The sequence below is a fragment of the Ambystoma mexicanum genome, chromosome 10 (genome assembly GCF_040938575.1).
Source record: "Ambystoma mexicanum isolate Mex_15411 chromosome 10, UKY_AmexF1_1, whole genome shotgun sequence".
NCBI lineage: Eukaryota > Metazoa > Chordata > Amphibia > Caudata > Ambystomatidae > Ambystoma > Ambystoma mexicanum.
The window spans coordinates 673,829,741-673,854,075 of NC_090932.1; the positions used below are offsets into that span (position 1 = coordinate 673,829,741).

At 47.5% G+C, this 24,335-nt stretch overlaps 1 protein-coding gene across 5 annotated transcripts in view; it reads right to left on the reverse strand.

Annotated features, from left to right (window-relative positions):
- Positions 1-24,335, reverse strand: part of U2SURP (U2 snRNP associated SURP domain containing) — a 1,877,492-nt gene that overhangs the window by 334,636 nt on the left and 1,518,521 nt on the right. For all 5 annotated transcript variants that reach the window (XM_069618259.1, XM_069618256.1, XM_069618257.1 and 2 more), the window contains one exon: positions 21,028-21,094. In XM_069618259.1, coding sequence (XP_069474360.1) covers positions 21,028-21,094 — 67 coding nt within the window. The remainder of the gene's footprint in view (positions 1-21,027; positions 21,095-24,335) is intronic.

The window sequence follows — 24,335 nt, forward strand, 5'->3', positions numbered from 1 at the left end:
AACGCCATGTTTTCTGACTCAGAGTTAACTGCCATGATTTATTATATTAAAAACTATAATGATCTATCAGCTCTTTCTAAATTTGCAGTCTTTCCCCTAAAATCTCTAAGGCCCTCTGGGAGACCAGGGAAACATTTAACTTTGAAGGAGTTCTCACATAGAACACAATGGGGTCATTTCCCATTGAACTGTTGTGCCTCAAGAAAAAGGTTAGACAAGTTCTACTTGTACCAATGAGAAGCAGGAGTAGACTTGACTAGCCAGGTGGAACACCAGAGGGTACCCCTTGAGTATAGTTTCAGCCTAGGGTTCAAGCAACAGCAAACCAGGTAGAGCTGAATGTAGAGGGGAAAAGAAACATAAATCAAGCCAAAAAAGGTTTAACAGTCGAGGGATGTACCTACAAATTCCACTACTCCAAGAGGTAGGGGACCTCTGCAGATGGAACAAACTACAGGAACAGGACCCCTGGCCCTCGGAAGACATACTCACAAGTGCTGGACCTGGAGTACTCAGCCAAGGAACGACTGGTAGACAGGTCAGTTTAGGGGCCAGGCTTTGGTCTGGCTAGTCACTCCCCAGTAAGGATTCAGATGACCAAAGGAGAAACCAAAAGGACACCTGGGAGGACTACCCACGAGACACATGAAGACAATGACCGGAGCACTGATGAACCCACAAAGTTTCCAGGTCAGCCAACCAACAATAAATGGTCCACGGATTAGGGAAATGGCAGGTAACAATGACCCAGGACATCCTCCTACCTGGGTCCTCTCGGCACTCTGACCGCCCCTGACCCCCAGCCCTGCCAACCTCGTTCACGAACATCTGTCCGATGAAACGAGTGTCAGGTGCTGCCTTCGCATCCACCTTCCCCCCCTTGCTCCCACTGCAGACTCTACCTCTGACTCTGCTCTCAGCAACCTCCATCTTGCCATTATTAATACCCTTGACATTCTTGCCCGAGTCATGAGGATCCACCTGAAACATGCCTACAAGCGTAACATCTGGTACAACCCTGAACTAGCAGCCTTGAAACACAAGTGCAGAGCTGCGGAACAGAAGTGGCAGATCTCAGGGTCACCCTCTGACAAACTGGCCTGTCACCTGCTCCAAAGACAATACAGATTCTCCATCTGCACCAAGAAAAGAGCCTACATCCAGGCCTACATCTCTGGTGCATCCAAAAACATGGTTGAGGTCTCTAAAATCTGCAGGGTACTAGCCAACATTTTTGCAGTCTCCTCATCACCTCTCCCCTCCCAGGCCCTCTGCAACGCACTGGCCACACACTTCACTTCAAAAACTCAGGACATCCTGAGCACCCTTGCCCCCCTCTCATCTTCCCCCACCAACCTGCCTCCTATGCCTCCCACCCTCCCTCTGCCTTTCTCTCCTCCTGCTCCCCTATCCCACCTGATGAGGTCACCAGAGTTGTCCGCTTCATGAAGGTCTCCTCCAAACAGGTTTCCCCCGCTCCTCCAGAACCATGAAGGACAAAATTGGCTCTATTGCCCCCGCACTTGCTGACTTCTGCAACCGCTCATTTGCTACTGGATCTTTACCCTCCTCACTCAATCACTCCCTTGTGCGCCCCCTCCTGAAAAAACCTTTTGCAGACCCCTCTTGCCCAGCCAACTACCACCCCATATCTATCACCCCCTTTCTTGGGAACATCTTGGAGAAGCTTGTCTTCCCCAACTTACCCAGCACACTGAACTTGTTGGTTGCCTTCATGAACATCAGCATCCAGAGGCACGGAAACCGCTCTTCTGAACATCTGTGAGGAACTGCTCGCATTGCATCTCTTGATTGCAACTCTCCAGCTGTTCTCATTCTACTTGATCTCTTCTCTGCATTTGATATGGTCAACCACTCCATCTCATAAAACGGCTCCATGATACCCTGGGTATCTCGGAGCGGGAACTGGACTGGCTGACCTTCTTCCTCAGTGACAGTGCGTCCCAGGTTATTCTGGGCTCTTTCTCCCTCCCCCGCCACGCCCACCTCTATCTCCACTCACGGTGTCCCCCAGGGCTCCAACACTCTCCCTGGCTCTTTAACACCCATCCTGCTCCACTTGCACACCTCATTTCCACCTTCTCCCCCAACTTACAGTGTTACGCAGATGATACATAACTCTTCTTCAAACTTACCTCTGACCCTCTCCTTACTTCCTCCATCATTCCTGACTGCCTATCTGCCATCCAGACCTGGTGCACTACAAATGATCTCTGCCTCAATGCCAGCAAGACTGATATCCTTCCTATCGGGACTCTTGCTCTTTCCTCCGCTCACTCTTGCCATCTTCTATGGGCTCCCGCCCTTCTCCTTCATCTGAAGCCAGAAACATTGGAGTCATCTTCGACTCCTCTCTTTCCTTCCTCGTTTACATTAGGGACCTTGCTAAGAAGGCCCATTTTCAAGTCTACCTCCTCAAAGGAATTCTCCCTTTCCTCACTTTCCCCCAAGCTCTGGTTCTCTCCAGGCTATACTACGGTTTCGGCCAAAAAGACCTAATTCAAATGACCTGCACCACCAAAAGTTCTAAAATGGATACTACTAATTGTCCTACTGACTAAATGTTTGTAGGACATTTTGTAATATCTATTTGGTGGTGTAGGTCACGAAAAAAAGCAGCAGGATTTTGGGTCCTGCAGTCCAAAAAAAAAGAAGAAAAAAAAGGCTCCAGTGGCATCCCCCGCGACACCCTTCTCACTTTACTACATGGTATAGTGAGTGGGGGTTGCAGGGGACACCCCCGCAGCAGATCCGACCAAAAGAAAAAAAAAGGCTGCTGGGGTGTCCCCTGCAACATCCCACTCACTATACTATACAGTATAGTAAGCAAGGGTTGCGGGGGACCCCCCTAAAGCTGACACGACCAAAAAATAAATTTAAACAAAAAAAAGGACCCTGCAGCGCTGGTTCCCGATCACGAAAGTGAAAGGGAACCAGCGCCGCAGGTACACAGCGCGTCGGCATTCCATGGATGGAAATGTATGAACAATTTTGCATAACGTACAGTTCTCTTGCGGTCATTTCCCTTGGAAATGTTTTATCCGCGGTAAAACAACCCCAAATCTAGACAACTGCCATAGCCTTTTCCTTAATCTACCCTCTTCTTCTCAACAACCCCTTCAGCTAATCCAGAATAGGGCTGCAAGACTTATCCTTGGCCTCAAGCCCAGGGGCTGCATCTCTCCAGCCCTCAAAACACTCCACTGGCTCCCGGTTGCTGCAACGATCAAGTTCAAATCCCTCTGCATCATCCATATGGCTGTCTGGGGACAGGGACCACGATATCTATAACTTGCTCTCACGAAATACTCCCCCTCCAGATCTTTACGTTCCTCCGGCACAAACTCCCTGTGTGTCAAGAGCTTCGCTAAACAGAGAGCCGGTGGCTGATCTCTTTGCTCAGCAGGCTCCCTGCTATGGAACAGACTCCCCCTTCCTCTTCATCTTGAGCCGGATATCCTCAAATTCCGGAAGCTCCTCAAGACCTTCCCTTTCACACTCCTCTGCAAAAACAACGCACAGTTGTTGAGACTGGCGTCCAGGGCCTTTATGTGTCCTCTTGGGCCCTGGCCTCCCACACCAAATCACCTTCAGCCTCTGCCTGCACCCAGCAGTTGGCCTGGCACCCACTGGCCTATACCACCACAGGCCTGCACTTACTTATTTATTGGCAGCCGCCCACTCACTCACTCAGGCACTTACAGCTGCTCAATCTCTAGCACTTCCCCCCTTGTACACCTAGCATTTATCCCACCTCCTCATCCCCTCTCTATCTCCCTCCACTTGTACATTCTGAATGCTCACAAGGTCAAGTAGGTCCGCCTCTATCTTTCATTGTTTTATTTGATTTTCATTCACAAGTTCCCTCTCTATTGACCTGTGGACACTTTGAAACACAATTTACTTGATGTATAAGCGCCTTACAAATGCACAATAAATAAATACATAAATCCCAAACCTGAGATGACGCAAAGCAACAGCAAGCCACTCAATTCCCTGGCCAGGAAGACTCCCCACCTTAAGGCACTTGGTCCAAAAGGATTTGCCAGGGAAACAGAACTGCAGACCAGGAAGATGTCTCACAAACTTAGTCAGACTAACTATCTAGTTGAATGGCAGGAAGCTAAGGAATGACGCAACACTGGATTTCAACATCAGAGGTAGAGCAGGGAGCAAGAACAAAGGAGACAGTTTCCCGTGTGTGTGGCCCTACAAGGAACCTCAGTAGAAGCCAGTTTTCAGCAGCACTCTTCCATGAATTCAGGTACAAAAGTCTGAAGAATACTCTTGGTTTCTCACTCCCATTGATAATACATTCAATCAGGGACTGCTCACCAATCCCATCACAGGCAATTACACAAAGGTTTTGATGGTGAACAAATCAAGCTGGCCCTATAAATCACCAAATACGCAATCACTCCTCAACTGGATGTAGACTGGGAATTTAAACCACAGCAGATGGTGACTATGGGCTCTGGGTGAGCATAAATCAGCAAAACGGCCATGCCTCATGGTCCGCATAGAGAAAGGGATGGCTCAAAACAGCTGGGAGTAGAGCGTAAAAAATGCATTAGTGCCCAATAGCTACTGTGCAGTCGCATGGGACTGTCAATGGGGTTAAACTGCCTACAACCCTTGTGCAGTCAACATTAATTCAAAGCTGCCACCAGCTCATTCCACAACATACTGTCAGGGGAACAGAGTCACTCTGGGCCAAAATGGGGTGCTCAAAAAGCACTGCGGATAGCTATGCAGGCTACTAAGGACTGTACACCCCAAAAATGTTGCAGTGTAAGAGGGCCTGCAACACATTTAGGATATAGAGGATGTTGGCGAACCAGAACCGCTTAAAAAACGTCTGCCCCAAGTTACCAAGTGCTTTGGGGAGCTGTAGAAAAGGCAATCTTCACATTGATCTCGACAAGGGATGCAAACAGAGGTGATCCATCCCAATAGTAGTTGCAAAAGAGGCCCACAAAGGAAGACTGCTTAAGTGATGAAGATAGTTGGAAGCAGAAAATGGCTTGGTTTGGTGCCCAGGTTAATATATGCAGGTGAAGCTCCCAGGCAGTGAAGAACTGTACCTCTGAAAGATTAGGATGAGGACCCCAAGATGTTGACAAGGTCGCTGTAAAGGTTACAAAGTGTCAATGGATCAGTTACAAAGGTTTGACACCAAGGTAGACAAGCAGATTGGCTGAGACCAAGGAGATCAGGGGTCTGGTGTAAAGTACAACTAATAACACGAGTTAGAAAAGCAATAGATGGCCACACAGGGAAGTACCACATGTTGCTATTTATTTAGCAACACATATGAATTAAGTAAAAACTGTGAAAGGTAAAAAAAACAGTACAAACGCATACATAATCACAATTTGGTTACGCAAATAGAATATCCATTTGCCTTCCCTTTAGAATTCATACAATTCAAGTATCAGCTCAAACCTTACACAGGCACTATAAGGTTATAAGCAACTGTAGTACTATGTCACAAATGGTTCCTCAAGGAATATTCTGAGTCTCAGACAGCCGAGGGGTGTTTTATTGAGTGATCAATCTCTTTCTTTCTTTCTGTCTCTTTCTTTCTTTCTTTCTTTCTTTCTTTCTTGGTTTCTTTCTTTCTTTCTTTCTTTGCACCAATCCTTCCTAGCCCAGGTTTCCCTAGTGCCCAGGTTAGTATACACAGAATATTGACCCATAATATCCAGGTCTCAGCTTATCCTATAAGTGAAAACCTAAAGACCAAATGCCTCATCTGTCTACCCCCCCCTCAGGGACTTCTTAGACTGCCAATGCACTATCCAATGGTTAGTTGACTAAAAAGGGATAATGGCCTGTGCCTTTCAAACACACTGCCCGATTCGGTTTTCTTCGTATAACACCATTGTACTGCTCTCCCTCGCTGATGTTTCCCTTTTACTACTGTCCTCCTTCCAACTCCTCCCACCTCCATTTGTACTCCCTGCGTTTTCCTCAGCTGTCTATCTTTCCTAAGTCTTGCCTCCACCCTTTTGTCACTGCTCTCTCATAGACACGATAAGTACCCCCTCCACACTACTACTCCTCCACCCCACCTTCTACTCAGACACCCTTCATTTCACTCACACAAAAACACTTAACATTCACACCCTCTTTTTCCCACACTAGCCAAACTCACAACTGCCTGGTGTTTCCTTTAATTTCCGCTCTATCCACTAGTTGGCACACTGTCGCTTACCAATCTAGCGTTGTCTTCATCACCCAGGGGGTGTTACATACAACAAAGCTATCATGTAGCGTTTTAAGCTACGCACAGTGCTGCCACAGAACAATGGTGGTTCGTGTTGCAGAGTGTCCAAGGTCATGGTATGGGGCGGAGGAGGAGGTGCCTGGTCTGACCAACCCTAGAGTAAGTCCAGCCCTTGTTGCATAGTTTCTCAGGTGATGGCGCTGGTTCTCTAGGGCAGCTGTACCTGTCTCAGTGCTGTGCGGGCTGAAGCTGGTGTGCGGCATCAGCAACAGCTGCATTGGAGCTCCGACTCCTCACTCAGTTGCCTCCCTTCAAATGAGGAGTCTGTATGCCACTTGTGAAGGGGCTCCTGACAGATGAGCCGGGGCTCCAGCTCTCTCTTGTGGGTGATCTTCTCGCACGTCAGTGGTTTGTCTGGAAAAGAAAAAGAAACCTTGGCCAGCACTTAGAAGCATGGGGTGATGCAAATCGGATCTGCACATATATAGATTGGCACTCGGGGAAGGGATAAGAAATGGGACCCTCCTAAATGCCACCGTCTTCCTCTGGGGTAGGACTGGTTCTTGATTCCTTCCTGATAGGCCTTGCACCCCAGGCTGAGAGGGGTTCACTCTTGACAAGGTCAAGGAACTGACCTTATCACAGCAAGATTCAGTGCAATATGTTCATATTATATGCATTTAGGTTTGCAGGATAGGGAAAGAGAAGCTACCTACCTTAATCTGGGGAAATCCCAGGAAGGATGCTGAAACTCAGGTTCCGCCCCCAGATGTCAGGCCCAGGCAGTTGAAAGAGTGTGAGACTAGATGTTCCTTCGTATTCCCTTGGAGTAAGGCCGGGACTACAGTCGGCATTTCCCAGACTGATTTACTCCACTTTTCCCTGATGAGTGCACACCTGTGGAATTCTCAGGGAAGAGAATACAGATTGTGCTTCTTACAGAGTCCCCCAGGGTCAGGGTGTTGTAAGGGTGCAGAAGCAAGGCTCGGACACAATGGTGGCATGTTTTTGGGTATAGACTTTTATTAATAAAAAGAAGATTGAAAAAATGCCTCTCTATCCAAAAGGAAACCAGTGAAATTGTCAGGAAGTCTGAAATACAGATGTTTTTCGCAGTCGTGTCCCAAAAACCTACTTCGGCACCTAACACTAATATTCTATGATAACTGTGCAAGGATGATCTCTTCTCAAAGGAAAACGTGTTCCTTGTGTACTTCGAACGACAGAAAAGTTCCCAGCTTCACTAGTAGTATGAGGTGATGCAAAACAATGATCCAAAATGCAAGATTTCAAGGCTAGGATTTCACTCCTTCCCCTAGACTTCTTCCTGTCCCAAGTAGCTGGATAACTCAGGAGGACCCGTTCCTTGGATTCACAGTTCTTAAATCCTGTCCGCTTGGTCTTGTGCTCATTCCTTTTAGGGCTCATGAGCCCCTTTTCTCTTAGATAAAATGCCACTGAACAATTCACAAGGTAATATGTCTTGTCTTTGTGTTTCTTTATCCTATGCACTTGGTACAGCTTGCTACCAAGCATAGGAATCCCTTCTGCCAGTTCCCAGGCTCTTTACCCTTTTATTTCCAACCGCTCATGTGGGTGCGAGTCCGAGACTCACAATAATTTACACGGCTTGGTTCACTCCTCTGCCAAATCAGTGCTTTCCCATGAATTGTCTCTTTTTCTTTCACTGGGTCCCAGACCCTATTTCTCTCATTTGGGTGTGGGTACCAGACTCACAATTGTGTGTTGTATCCGTTTGGCACACTCTTCTACTAAACATACAATTATTCAGACTTTCCTTTACTTGCATTCAGGGTCACAGACCCCTTTGTTCTTGATCTCTTATATGGGTGCGGGTCGCAGACTCTCACAGGTGCTTTGCCTCCCCTTGGTTCACTCTCCTGCGAAGTATGCAACTCATTCAAGGTCCCAGACCCTCTCATCCTCTTATTTAGGTGCGGGTCCCAGACTCCCATTGCTTTGCTGTGTACGCTTGGTTCACTCTCCTGCCAAGCATATGTTAGGCAGAAACCTGTGCAGTTCCCTTAAGGACCACTGCAAAAAGTTTAAGACTACAGGTGTTGGCAGTAAACCCAATTGGTAGCAGTCTGTACCACCCAGATTTACCTGGTAGCTGTGGCTGAGCAGTCAGACTTCTCTCAAGAAGAGTTAGGCAGTATATAGAGTATACACATTAGGTACAAAATACAGTAGTGTATAATCGCGTACTGCCGATTTTCCAGAAGTGGGCAATCGGCAGTACGCGATTATATTCGCGAGCATTTGTTGTCAGGGATCTAACCCGAGACTTGATGAGCGGCTACTATTTGCTTAAACCCATTAAGGGGCATTAGGTGAAAATAAGCCCCGATTTGAAGAAGGTCCTATAAGAGACCGAAACACGTGTCATCAGAAAGGGGATTTATATAATAAATCATGTTTTGAAAAACTGGGCGCAGTCTTAATCTGGGATTTCCTTTTGCTTTATTCATTCTTTATTCATTCTCAGGTAGATAGCAGGTTGACACATAGATACAATTCGTCCACACAGACCTCTAGAAAATACACCACATTGATATACTGAAAAAATATGCACTCTGATTCACACATAGAAATCCATCGGGTCAAATAAGTACTTAAAATATTATACACAGTATTAAAAAAGAAACACAGAAAATTATAAAAACAGTAAATGCCTAAACGACTCACCTAACCACATATTTTGTATGTGGGCACAGTACGACAAGTAAGCACCCCATATAAATTAAAAGGGAGTGGGGAGAGCAAAGGGACCACAGAAGCAAACAAGCAGGTAAAGCCCTCAATGGGCCTGCACAATGTTGGGCAATACCCAACCCACCCTTGGTATACAAGGAAGGTCATAAACCTGGCAGTCAGCACCCAACACATATAGGTAGAGTTTGGGGTGGTGGGGAGAAGGTATGTAGCCATTTTTGCCCACTAGACAAAAATACAGAAGTGCTATTCTAACACTCCACATTAATTTGGACACCTAAAACATAATATTAAAAATAACGCAAATGCACGCGTTAATACATCATAGCCATAAAGAGGATGAACAGTTTCAATTTATAGACAAAGGCTTCCAAGAACCCTTTGCAAAACACTTCAGGGGAAAATATGTACAGTGTTGCTAATATTAGCTACTGTGTTAAAAAACAATATTGAAAAAATTAAGAGCATGACTTTAAAAATGTATCAGAAATTCCAACCAACTACCACAATTATAATTCATGGTCCAGTTCTTACTGAACCGCTTGTGGATCAAGGGAAAATGTGCAGAGGCAGTTAAGTAACTCCAGAGCCAATTCAAGAGTTCCAGAGCAGGTTGAAATTAATTCCATAACAATCAATGGGAAGGAAGTCATTATGCCATCTGCTTTAGAAGAGGCAAGTATTTTCTAGACCACAGGTGCACATTATGAAGCAAACAAACCCAGGGAAGGTCAAAAGAGACCCCAAAGAAGGTTTGCAAAGGTAAATGGATGAACCAGAAGCTCCACAGGAAGATGCAGAAGAGAAGGAGAAGCCTCAATACAAGTCTATGAAAAATTTGGTACATACTTGCCTCCAAAACATTTCTACACCGGACCAGAGAGGCCCCTGAGGGTGAGCATCATGAATAATGGCCCTCTCTAGGGCCGAGAACAATGTCATCATGTCAGTGGTTTCCAAGAAAATAGCTTCAGCAGCACGAAACAACCCGTGAAGTACAGGCTTCCTTTTCAGGTTTGGTTTACAGGATCCAGTACTGAGGGACTTTCAGCGGGAGCCAGGGATGACCCAGAAAAGAAACAACAGACCTCCCACGGCATGAAGCCTCAAGCCTACATCAAAGATTTCAGTAAGGAAGACTCATAGAAGGAAGGTGGGGGAACCTGCAAAGACGTATCCCGGCACCTCGGTGGACAGAACATGAAGGTAGTACAGTAGCAAAGAATCTCAAGACTGGGTCAACAGCAGGAGGTACCCTCAGCCGTCCACAGCTGAGGATCTGGCAGGGAGGTGAAGCCTCATCACCAGCAGTGATCCACAGCCAAGCAGAAGATCCTGGTAGGAAACAACAGGATGCCATGTTAAATGGACCAGAAAATGGTTCCAGTGAGGAGGGCTCGATCCGGCAGATGTGGGGAGACTGCAGGAGAATTTGGGAGGACTTCCAGGAGCAGAAAAACCAAACCAGGATATGGCGAATTTATTGCGCTCAGCAAGGTTCACGAAGTGAGGGCTTTAATATCAGCACAAACAGTGGGGAGCATGGTAAAACTCCTTCAGCAGGTTGACAGAACTGCCACCTCCAAGTTCCAGAAAAAGCAGCAAGAGATGGGCAGGGCAGAGCCTAAACATCACTGCACAAAGGCGCTGGTGAAAGTCCAGCCAGCTAATCACTAATGGGGGCTGGGCATAAGGGTTAGATGACCAACCATTCTGGTTGAGTTGTTGCCACTTTGCCAACGTCACACCCAAAGGAAGTCAGAGGGAGAGCCTAGGGACCTATACTGGCTTAAAACCAGTTAGAACCAAAATTGAAGTTGCCATTGTGGGCTCACAAAGAGCCCACATGGTAAGACTGGCCATTCTAAGGCCGCCTTGCGGTTGACCTGAACAAAGGCAGCCCATGTCTACAAAATAGATGAGAGCAGGTTTAAAAAAATACACTGGTGCCCCGATGGACACCACAAAGGCACTGTCCTCATCTTACTCGATCTCTCTTCTGCCTTTCACACAGTCAACCATGCCATCCTGCTCAATCGTCTCCGTTATGACTGATCAGGCCCTGGCCTGGCTGACCTCGTTGCTCTCTGATCAACCCTTCCAGGTCCAACTTGGGTCTTTCTTTTCCTCTATCTCACTCTCTACCTGTGGTGTTCCCCAGGGGTCTAACCTCTTTTGCCTGGCTGTTCAACCAATACCTGGCACCTCTCGCCCACCGCATTGCCGCTCTCTGCTCTAACCTGCAGTGCTATGCGGATGACACTCAGCTCGTTTTCAGGCTTCCCTCTGCCGCCTCTTCTTCTCTCATCTGTGTTTGTCTGTTTGCTATCCAGGAGTGGTGTGCCACCAACGATCTCTGCCTTAATGCCAGTAAGACTGAGATTCTCCTCATCGGCACACCTGCACCCTCCTTTCCTGTCCCTCTCTGGCCAGCCTCCCTTGGCCCTCTTCCTGCTTCCACCTGTGAGGCTAAGAACCTCTGGGTCATCTTCGACTCCACACTCTCCTTTTCTCCTCACATCTCTGACGTCTCTAAGAAGTCAAACTACCAACTGCACCTCCTCAAAGGTATTCATCCTCTCCTTCCCACAGAAGCTCAATGTCTCTAGAGCTCTGGTTCTCCCTAGGCTGGACTATTGCAGCAGCCTCTTTCTAAATATGCCTGCTTCTACTCTCCACCCTCTGCAACTCATCCAGAACAGAAATGCAAGAGTTGTCCTTGGCCTCAAGTCCAGGGATTGTATCTCTCCAAAACCGAAATCTCTTCATTGGCTTGCAGTGGCTGCAAGGATTAAGTTCAAGACCCTCTGCATTGTCCACAAAGCCTTCTGGGGCCTAGGTCCTCAATACCTCCAACTCTCTCTTCATAAATACCTTTCTATTCAAGCTCTTCGATCCTCCACCTACAACGCCCTCAGGGTCAGTCGCTTCTCCAAGCAACGAGTTGCTGGTAGATCTTTTTCTTCGGCTGGGGCCTCCCTCTGGAACAGCTTCCCTGCAGCTCTGAAACTTGAGGAGAACCATCTCTGGTTCCAGAAGCACCTCAAGACCTTCCTCTTTGCTTCCTTCTCTCTTCCTCTCCCTTGTTGATTTCCTGTCTGATACTGCACTGGTCACCTGGCTACTGTCTGATTTCAGATCCAGGTCCCTACCCGCATAGTTGCACACATGCACTGCCTCCCGGCAACCCTTGCACTTGGGTCTGTATCTGTAACCCTACAGTCCCCCTATCTGCACTTTTGGACACATGCTGTCTGCACATACCCTTGCACCTACCACCTGCACTTCTTGTTATTGTTTTGATCCCATGTAAAGCACTGCCCCCACCCCTTACCCCTGGCTCTTTTCCCCTCCCCTGCACTTGCGTGATCTCAATGTCACTTGGCCTAGTAAGATCGTTGTCTATGGCCTCGCTCTGTTTCCCCCTTCCTTGCCTCGTCGCGCCTTGAAACACTTGTGAATAGGCGCGTTACAAATGCCATATCATATCATATCAATGGGCTACCAAAGTGGTAAAATAGTTTCGACACTTGAAGGCAAAACCAAAGTATAGCTACCACTAACAAACTCCTTAAAACCTAATTATGGTGAAAAATCATTGTAGGGCAAAAATGGCGAGTCTGTGAGGCACCCCTGGAACTGGGCACCTTGGGGGTGACCCAATACCATATACCTTAAGGTAACACGGCATCGAATGGCCCCCAAAAAGAAGTTGATAAAAAAAATACTGGGTAAAACAAGTAAAGTTGAGGGACCTAAAAAGTGCCCATAGAATCCCCAACAATATGAACTCTCTCAGCAGCAGCCTTTGATAGATTGAAGTTGGGGTACAGCCTGCTATAAACCAGGGGTGTCCCTAATAGGATCATATGTGACAATCCAGTGCAGAGTTCAATAGCTGGAAAATATCCTACGAGAGAGGGGAGGGGTTCTAAAATCTGGCAACAATTAAAGCTACTTCATAGCACAGAGTGAGTTCTAAATTTGCAAAACTAGTTCTGACCTGTTTGTGAAAGACATTCCAAAACAGGATGTGAGGTGCACAACAAATATTCTGTTAAACATTAAATAGGAAGTATAGGTATCGAAACAGTTTATAAATATCAAGTGCAGATGGATATCGCTCCCCAGCCACGGAAGGTGCTAAAAGTAAGCAAAGGTTATACCCACTGTTTCCAATAGAAGACCCAAATGCATTCCAACATGGAAGACTGCCCTAGTTGGTTCCTTTTGGTAATAATTCTCAAAAAGGGTAAATAAAAAATGTATATAGACAAGTAAAGACACATAACCTGCTTTTTATGTGCCAGTATTTACATTTGCCAAGAAACATATCAGCGAATCAATTGTTACTCTACCAAAAATAATTTCATGATACACACAAAGTGTAGTGCCAATTTCAGAAATCAAAAATGGATAACAAATAAGTTCTAATGTTTACTGAACTAGCACCCTGTATGATGTCTAGGTTAGTCTGTGACAAGTGTATCCTCAAATGTTACCCAATCACACTCAATACATAGCTTTTTCAAATCACCAAACAATGACTTGTTCATCAACTGAGAAATCTTTAGATGTAACATTAGACTCCTTGAAAAGTATTGGCAATCTTCTGGGACTGTTCATTGTTCTACTAAATTTACATATCTTCACATAACCTTCATAATTCGGATTAATCACTCCTATTCTTGTACCAATGTTTTCTATCTGATCCCCAATGGGCTAACCAGGGTCTGTAAGTGATGCTGTTCTCCACACGCTACACAATTCCTCAGCAACAGCGTTCTCTCTGTCCTCAAGCGTGTGCTCAGCTGGATCAGCTCTGAAGATGGATTTATAATCCGAAATGCATTGGCAATACTTTGAGGAGTCTATATCTAAAGATGTCTAGAGTTTAGGCCGGAATCTACACTTCAGATAAAGCTCAGGAGAAATTATAAATTACTCACCATAGCCCCCTTTCCTCCATACTGTATGGGCGTCCCTTGCTATGGCCGGGAGATGGAACATTTTTCACCAGAAACATTATCTTCCCGCTTAAATTTAGAGGCGTGCGGGGGCAGGGCCATGGGAGCATACGCCACCCACCGGCGCCACTCCTCAGTCCCCTTTGATGCGTCGCCAATATTACCATTGCCTAATGACACCAGTTTTATTAAGGGGGAGGAGGGTGGGGCGTATGGAGGAAAACAGGACTATGGACTAGGAGTACGTTAGTCTCTATGGTGAGTAACTTATAATTCCTCTTACGTACCGTCCTCTTTCCTCCATAATGTGTGGGTGATTACAACTGAATATAGCCCCATGGTCGAGAGGTGGCCATCCTAAAAAAACAAGTTCCTTAAAACTGCCTGACCAAATGCTGCATCTGACCTGTAGCTGGCATCCATCAGTAGTGCTTGCAGAAGGCTGAAGGCATAGCCCATATAGCCACCTTACTGATGATCTGCCACGGAACGTGCCTCTGGAAAGCCACAGCCGTGGCCTTAGCTCTGATAGTGTGGGCATGCATATTTGGCCGGGAGTGGTTTGTGCTGCCCTTCATAGGCCTCTGTGATGGCAGCAACCAACCACCCATCTTGCTATGGAGGCCTTGGAAGCTTGATAGCCTGGCCTTGACCCACCGAAGGTGACAAAGAGAGCCTACCATTTGCAGAAGCTCTTGATTCTGTGCAGGTAGAATTTTAGAGCATGCCTGACATCGAGACAGTGCAGTTCCCTCTGCGCCTCGTTCTTGGGGTCTGCGAAGAAAGTAGGTAGCACTATCTCCTCCTTGAGGTGAAACGAGGAGACTACCTTAAGTAAGAATGGCAGATGAGTTCTAAGGACCACCTTGTTCTTATGAAAGGTAGAACAGGGCTCTGAAGCCACCAGTGCCTGAATTTCACTGACCCTGCGTGCAGACATAAGACCCACCAAGATGGCTGTCTAAATGGTGCCTAGCCTGATGTCCGCGGACGCCATTGGCTCAAACGGTTCATGCGCCAAGGAGCCCAAAACGACATTGAGGCCCACATCGGGTGTGGCTTCTTGATAGGTGGGTAGAGACTGGTGAGGCCAGCCAAATGTCTTGTTTCTTTCAGGTGGAAGGATAAAAATACCTCCTCCTCTGGGTTCCTATAAGGCTCAGATGGCCGCCAGATAGGTGCAGCATTTGTCTACTTGCACCCTGAGTTTGGGAGGTGTGCCGAGAAGGATAGCACATCGTCCAATGTGATCGACTTCCTTGGATTCTGCCCAGTGACAAAACCTAGTCCACTTGCTCTTGTCCTGGCACCTAGTAGCGTTTCTCCTAGCACCCTGTATGATGTATAGGTTAGTCTGTGACAGACGCAGATGCTTTAATGTGACCTGTTCAGGAACCACACTGCAAGGGCTAACCTCTGGGGGGCAGGGTGGACGACTGTGCCTCCCTGCTGTGAAAGTAGGTGAGCTGGACCCAGCGGAAGGGGCACCGGGGCCTGTTCTGACTGGCTGAGTAGTTCTGAGACCCATGGCCTCATGGGCCACCACAGAGCTATCAGGATGACACGGAGGTGCCGGGCCTCCCTGATCTTGCAGATTACACTGTGGACCAGGGGAGTGGGAGGGAAGGCATACGCGTTCATGTTGTCCCATTGTATCTGCATCGCCCAGAGAGCCCCATTCCCTGTCCCTGCCAGGACACAAACTGGGGGCACCTCCTGTTGGACAAGATGGCAAAAAGATTCACCTGAGGATGACCCCCATCTGTTGAAGATCCCCTGAAGGACTTGTTTGTTCAACTGCCATTCATAGTTGTCCGCACCCAGTCTGCTGAGCCTGTCCGCCTCCAGGTTGAACTCCCCCGGGAGCTAGATTGCCCTAAAGTGCATGTTATTCTCCAGAGCCCACTCCCAAATGCTGACTGCCAAGGTGCATAGGGGAGGGGGCCTGGTGCCACCCTGCTTGTTGATATAATAAATGCTGGTGGAGTTGTCTGTTTGAATGAGGATCATCTTGCTCTCAAAGCCTTCCTGCCGATGATCAGTGGCAAGTCAGATAGTCGTCAGCTCTAGCCAATTGATATGGGCCTCCTGTTCCTGAAGAGACCAAACTCAATGCATACTGTGGCTGACAGAGTGGCACCCCGCCTTCCAAGGAAGAGTCTGTGGTGAGGGTAACCTGTGGTGCTGGTTGCCTGAAGTGCCTGACTATCCGCAAGTTGTAGTACGTGCTCCACCAGACTATGTCCTGTCGGAGATGGGGAGGGATGCTGACCAGTTCCACCTGGGAACCTCTCTCCTGACTCCAGGAGGCTGAGAAGTGCAGCTGCAAGCGTATCATTTTGAGCCTTGTGTAAGGCACTGCCAGTAGACATGCCGCCATGATACCCAAGAGGTATTGGTACCACCATGCCGAAGTCACAGCTCTGCTGAGAAAATGCCCCGTGGCCCTCTTGATGGCTGTGATCTTGTCCTCTGAGGGGAAACCCCTATCAGAGTTTGTATTCAAGATGAGGCCTAAGAACGTCAGATTCTGAGGAGGCTCCAGCTCAGACTTTTTGAGATTGATGGAAAATCCCAATTCGTGTAGCATATTCATGAGGGCGGAGGCGGTGTGCTGGACTGCCTCTGGAGATCTCGCCCTGACGAGCCAGTCTAGGTATGGCTAGACATGGTAACCCTGGACCCTGAGAAGGGCTGTCACCGTGTTCATGAGTCTGGTAAAGACCCTGGGGGCCGAATTTAGGCCAAAGTGTAGAACCTTGTATTGGAAATTAAAGCCAATGATCCTGAACCTCAGAAAGGACTGGTGAGGCTGCCAAATAGGGATGTGTAGGTTTGCATCCTTCAGATCCAGAGACAGTGTCTCTGCAATAAGCGCTAGGGTAACCATCTTGAACCTTTGGAGAGGGAGGGAAAGGTTCAAGGTGGAAAGGTCCAACACAACTCTCAGGCCAGACTGGTTCTTCTTGTGTATGGTGAAAATCCGTGAATAGAAGCCCATAACCCGTTGGGAGGCTGGAACTTCTTCCACTGCCTGACTCTCTATGAGCGATCAAATTTCCGCCAACAGAGTTGTTGTCCCAATCTGTGGGAGCAGACGGGAGGAGAGAGGAGACGGAGGGATTGGTAGGCGGTAGCCCATGGACACTACTGAGAGGATCCAGAGGTCTGCGAACCTTGCGCCCCAATTTTGTGCGTGAAGGGCAAGCCTGCCCCCCACTGGAGACACGCGGACCCAGAGGAGAGTGTCATGCCTTCTTTCCCGCTGAGGAGGGGGACTAAAAGAAGCCCTTGTTCCCTGCCTTATGCTGTTTGCTGCGGTGCTGACTTGGAGACCAGTCCGGCTGACTTGACCTTCGTTCTTGGAAGCCCCGGAACCTGCCAAAGGCCCGCCCCTTGTCAGAACGCTGGCCTGGCTGTAGGTCTTCGGCGTGGACTTTGTGAGGATAGATAAGGATTTTGCGGTCTGGGAACTATTTTTCTTCTTATAAAGTTCCTGATCGGTGGTGGAATGAAAAAGGTGGTCACCTTCGAACGGAAGGTCCAATATGCGCTCTTGGATGTCCGGGTTGAACTTGGTAGCCCGTAACCAGGCAGTTCTTCTCATGTCTGTAGCGATGCAGATGGCACGGCCTGAGGTGTCTATATGAACCACTGTGGACTCCATGATGTCCTGCGCCACCATTTTTGGTTCCGCCAGCCCCGCCTTGAAGGGTGCCTGACTCTGCACCAGAAGTCAGCTTTTTCCCACCAAAGCCTTTCATTTATGGCAGCGAGCATAGCATCCGCATTACACTGAAGGTGGTGCAGAGAGGCGTTGGAATAGACCTTCTTTCCATATGCCTCCAAGATCTTCTCATGGCATAGGAGCGCAGAGGACAAGGTAGCCGAGGAAGACTGTGGCTTGAAGTAGAGTGAGGTCATGGTAATCACTGAGGAGTGTGGTTGAGGGTGTGCCGACAGCAAGCGTGGATCCCCCTCCAATTGCCTGTACTTGGCGTTGAGACACTGCTTGGTAGGCTGCGCCGAATGGGCTTTAAGCCATCCCTTTTTGGCCAAGGCCAAAACTTCCTTCTGCATCAGAATCCCCATTCTAGCCACAGGGCATAGAGTGGGGACCTCGGCCAGGACCCCTCCTCTGATTGTTCAAGTTCCAGTTGTGGAAGCCCCGATTATTCAGCTAGACCAGCGAGCCGTTCATGGAATGCCTTGGCTGAACACACAGTGTGTCAGGGTCCTCCTCCTCATCGGTGTCCACCAGGGTGTCCTGCTGGTCTGGAGCAGGTGGAGGAGTACTGGGCGCCAAAGGCTGAGGTGTGCTGATTGGAGCCAAAGGCTGCTGTGGAGGCTGGTGCAGACTGGTCCCACTTCCACTCCTGGAGGACCCCTCATCCAGGGGATCCTACCGCACTGGTCCACCCCCAGGAACTGGATCCAAAAGCAATGGCAGTGTCCTGGCCACCTGGATGACAGATCCCCAGGGACTGGCGGGTGAAACACCTTCAGGTTTCTCACAGACCTCTCAGCGGAACAAACATCGGGAAAACCAACCTCCAGCGACCCTCACCCAACCCATCCAGTTCTCAGAGAAAATCAGAGTCAGGGGGATAGGTAAACGCAAAGCATTTGTCTCCCCCTGTCCTCCATAGGATAACATTTAGAGCAAGTCTCTTTGTATCCTTCCATTCCAATGCTTTTTGGTTGTCGTACCTGAGCAGTGAAACCGGAAAGATAAAAACACATTTTTACTTACCAGTAACTTTGTTGCATCTCTTCTCTTGGACATTCACCAACACAAGTACTTTATATGCATTAGATACATTGTGAAGAGAAGCATTGTGACTGTTGGACAGAGGGCCCCACTCTTTATAGTGATTTGACTTCTGAAACTAAGGCATATTTATTGTGACTTGGTTCCATCTTACTGCATCACTTGCTTACCTTCTTTTATTGATTTAAGTTAATGAATGCATTTTAAGAACTTACGGCGACTGTATATTTGTTTGAGGGCTGTCCAATACGATCCCCTAGTTGTTTCATATTTGAGTGTGTGTTTATGGCCTCAATTAAATATAGTATTTTTGTACATTAACATCCAAGTTGAATTATTGTGTGCTTCACTGTGTGGATTCATTGTGGCCCCCTGGCCCCACTCACACTGACTGCTCTCCATTGCTGCCTTGATTGGGTTTTGGCTAAATTCTCAGAGTTCCTCTATTCCACTATAACTAGGGTGGCCACCTAAAATCTGCCCACCAGGTCAGATTCTAGAAATCCATCTCAACATGACCAGCGCTGTCGAGGACGAAGTTGGGGCCGGTGCTGAGATTTTAGGGGCAGCTCTTGCCTCTTCTTGACCATGCCCAAGCCAGTAGGCTTGCGGGAGTGGTCCACAGTGGGTAAACTGCCGGTCGTGGAAGACACAGAGGGCACCGTCAATGCCGAAAACCGCAGCGTTGCCAGATGCAAAGTCGCTCAAGCCGAAGTTGTCAAGCATCTTTTGGCAAAATCATTCAAATTCCTCCGGGGTGGAGGATTGGGTAGGAAAAGGTATTTTATCCGGCTCCAGAGATCTTTGGATCAGTGGCTCTTCTTTGTGGAAGATGCTGGTGCAAGGATCCATCCTGAGAGTGAGATCTCTTGCAGTGCTTTTCATGAAGGGGACGTAGTCTCGGACCAATGCTCTCTGCAGCATGGCCTTGACAGAGACCACGCAACATCACCCTTCTTGTGGAGAAAGACACAATGTTTTGCCACCAGTTCCCGGATGCACCTCACCCAAGCAGTAAAAACGAATCTGGTGTGGTTCTGAAACAGACATCTGCCGGCTGCATTCAGCGCACTGTTTGAACCATGAGGCCTTGGCAGCGTTGGGGGCATGGCGACTACTCATTCGAACATGTGTTTGTGAAGCGAATATAGTGCATGGAAAAAAGGGACTGAGTATATTGGTGCTTCAATATACTGGCCCCGACAATGCCCGGCACGGGCACGTAGAGGTGTCAGGTCGAGCTGCGTTGCGCCCCCTGGCAGCGTAAAAGTTTCCAAAGAGCAGCTGTGTTGTGGATAGGCTATCATAAAATGAGGAATTTGTGCAAGGAAGGAATCCATTAGAAATAATGTATTTCTGAGAACAAGAAGTTTTCCAACAAGCTGGTCCTGGAGGGCTTGAATGCTCATTCTAACAGAGAACCGTCTCTTATGAACTTCAGATAAGGATTCCTTTTTTTTGTATATCTACAAGGCTGCAACCTTGGCTTCCTTGCACACCTTTACAAAGTACTTATATCGCAACATGCTTGCTGGAAAGAAGGTAAGGTTGGGAATGTCAGTGTTTCAAGGTTTTCAGCTATAGAAGTGGTGCTTTTCCCTTTTGCTAACTGCTCTTATTTTATTCAGCATGGTTTTGGGAGTCTTTCAGAGATGAAGAATCTGTGGGAGGAATGTTTCCAATATGAGAACAAATGATTTACTTTCAGTAAGGTTCTTTCGGATGAATAGGATACCTATCACGGATTCCTCACCTTTCCTCGCCGCTCCCATCTAAATGGTGCACGTGAGGCAATTTGGATATTTTGGTGACAGTTCTATTATTTTTCAGTTGACCTGGAAAAAACGGAATTGCAGAGAATGGCACCAGTGCCTTATTTATTAGTAACTTCACCTCTTGCGCTTTGGGTTCCAGGGAACCATGATGGAGGCAGTCACGGGTACCATGTGGGTGCTGTTTGAAAATGTTCTAGATCTGAGTAACTCTGAGGTGGTTTTCATGAATGAGAAATCCGTGGCAGGAATGTATGCACTAGAATACTGTTTCAGAACATACTCTAGGGACGACAGCCCACGAGTATGGAGGAAAGACCATGGGACGCAGGAGTGCAGAAAGATTCAAGATACACTGACTGCAACTAAGAAGGTTGTATTCTTCATAGGTTTCTAGAGCAAATGAATGTTACCTTCTATGACACTGCAGTGAAACAACAAATTCAAACCTAACACAAAGTACTCAAATCTACACATTTTAAAATTGTTTCAAATATTTGATTGTGGCCCAATCTTAAAGTAACATCTTACTTTGGCTTTTCTTCTTCTGCAGATTCCTCATGCTGATCAAATAGTTCCCACTTCGATGTTGTAACAGCTGCATGAACAAAGATACATAAATTACATTGTCACCAACTTTTCAATAAAACATTTACAGTAGAATAGCAGTTTCTCTGGCCAATCAACAGGTCAAAGAAGAAACGACATACCTCTCGGTAATGTACTGTTTGATGCATGTTCCTCTCACAGATTCCTTATCTTCAATCTGCCATCACCAGCGGCAGCTGCCCTTGAAATTTTTTTTACCACCAAGGGGGCACAGCATGAATATGAAGCCAGAACATATGGAGCTGACAAGCCCCATTACCTCCATTCTGCCGTCTTTCCTAGCACTCACTAGCTAAGGAATTGCAAGATGGCTGAATGAGCCTGCGCCAAGAAGGACAGGTTGGGAGGCAATAAGGAATCTGTAGAGTAATATCCATTAAAAACAATATCAACAGGAGGTAAGTAGTGTGTTCTTCGAATTGATTCCTTCCTCCCACAGCAGTAAGAAAATCTGAAGGAGAGTGGATAACACCACAAATATAAAACAAACCTTGGGGACTGCTCAGTCAAAGCAGGTGTCCTGCGCAGACAGGGAATCCAGGCAGTAATGTTTGGCAAAATGTGTGAAATGAAGCCCATATAGCCACCAGACAAATGTCCAAGATAGAGACCACTCTCTGCAGGGCAGAGGCGACAGCCAGCCCTCAGTTCAAATCAGCATTGAGACCTTCAGGCACATCCTTCCCAGTCAGATCATAGTATTCAGAGATGCAGAGGCTGATACATCCTGACAGGGTCCATTTTGTCACAGCCCTGCCAGCATGAGCACCAGCATAATCTGGAAAGAACTGGTCATCTTTCCGATTTCCGGTATGCAAGAGGCGTAGTATTTCAAGGCATGCACAGGGTGTAGCCAACGGAAACTATATTCCATCAGAGTGATGCGTCGAAGTGAAGAACATAGGGAGAGGGGTCTTCTGAGACAGATTAAATATAAACACAACCTTTGGCAGGAAAGACAGTTTCACTCTCAGTAACATTCTCCTTAAAGATGACCAAGTATGGTATCAGATAACACCTGGAGCTCTCTTACCCATCTCGCCGAAGTGATGGCTACCAGGAAAATCACTTTAAGTGTGAACAGTCTTGAACAATACGAATGGAAGAGCACAAACAAAGCTCCTATGGGGAAAGTAAAAACTAAATTCAAATACCATGCAGGAACAACAAAATGTGGGGAAAACTGGTAGTACAATCTCCAAAGTCGGAATGGCCTGGTATTTCCCCATTCAGGGAACCCAGACCTGGACACGATTTTGGAGGCAGCCATGCCATTATTAAGGACATGGCTGCCTTCAAAGTCGTAATGAGGCCCATAGTGTTGATCAGGAGTACTTTGATGACCAAAATGGCAGCCAGGTTCCCCTTCACAGTGCCAATCTGAAAGCCTGTCAGGGTCAAGCAAAGCATGAATCCCCAGTATAGAGGAAGTATGATGGATGAAAGGATCCAGACCTCTCCTTCGAAAACAAGACGAACATTGAAACAACTTGCAGGCATACATGGACTTGGTAGCTGGCCTCCAAGTTGAAAGGGGTGTCTCCAGGATGTTGAACGACAAGACCCCACTCTTCCATTTCAGCCTCTAAGCAGCCAAACATGAAGGTTATGCTGCTCAAGCTTGGATGGAAAAGCAGGGCCACCCTTTCTGTAAGGCATGAGGGAGGGCAAATTAATATGTTCAGATGTTCTGGGTAACACAAACTTCAGGCCCAGTCCAGAGCAATCAGAATCAACATGGACCCCAACAGTTGCAGCCTCCTGAGAAAGGGATCAGTGGAAATGCATAGAAGAGATAAAAGTTCCAATCTACAGTGAGTGCGTTCCCCAGAACTCCCTGCTGAGGACACTTTATGGAGCAAAACACCTTGCACTTCTTGTTGACAGTTGAAGCAATCAGATCCACTTGAGGAGTGCCCAAAAGGAAAAGGTCTCCTCCAAAACTGATGGGCAGAGCTCCCACTAGAGGGAGGTCATCATCTGTCTGCTCAATGCATTCACTACGACTTTCTCTATCCGGCGAGATGGGTGATCATCAGAGAAATATTGCTCTCCAGAGCCCAGAACCACAGTCTCATTGCTTCTCTGCAGAGGCAAGGACACCACTCCACTTGTTGAGGTAGTGCATGGCCAAGGATTTGCACAGTCTTGCCCACTGAGGGGAGGAAGGCAATCTGGGGAGCCTTATTGCCCCTAGCTCCCACAAGTTGAAGCGCTACCTCACTTCCAGAGACCAGAGTCTGAACCCTGTAAGGTCTAGTGAATGAGCACTCAAATTCTTCAAGGAAGCATCCATGACCACAGTCATTTGGGGGTAGGGCTGCCAAAGCAGCACCACTCTCAGCAAGTTGCTTCACAGGGACCACCACACAAGATCTTGAGACACAAGGTCCAAAACCTGCCAAAGATTTCACATGTTGCCCTGAAACTTAGATCACTGGCAAAAGAGCAGCCACTGAAGCAACCTAATGCGTAACTGGTACTTGGCACCACCAGGATGCAGGAGGAAAGGAGGCCCCAAATACACAAAGGTGTCGGCTGGGATTGGCTTCTCTTAATGTAAAACCTGCACCATGATTATGATTTTGATAGGTTATTTATAATGTGCTTAATACCCGGAAGTTTCTAAGCGCGGACCTGGGTATCGAACCTGTGTTGCTCCGCGTCATCTTGCTTCCAAGGCGATCACGTTGCCCCTGAGCTATCCTCCCAAGACCATCTGAAGGATGTTCGCAACCTGACCCTTGGGAGTGAAATCCCTGGCCAGGTGAGTGTCCAAGGAGGAGTCAATGAATCGGAGGAACTAGAATGGTGACACAAAGGACTTCTTGAAGTTCAGGGAGAAGCCCACACTGCACAAAAGACTCCATATGTGGTAAAGTTCTTCCAACTCAAGGTCCAGACCCGAATGAGCCAACTGTCCAGATAGAGGATGATAAGCACTGCTCCCTCTTGAGATGAGCTCTAATGACAGCCAACTGTTTGATGAAGACTGTGGGTGCTGAGAAAAGACAGAACAGTAGGACTGAACTGGTAATAGGCATCATCACCCACGAATCACATGTACTTCCTGTGCTAGGGATCGATCGGCACATGGAAGGCTTCCTGGAGATCAAGGGAGACAAGCCAGTCCTGCTGCTCAATATACTGGAAGATATGGACCAGGATAACCCTCTTGATGTTTGCACAGGAACAAGTTCAAGAGCCTCAGATCCATGATGGGAACGCAG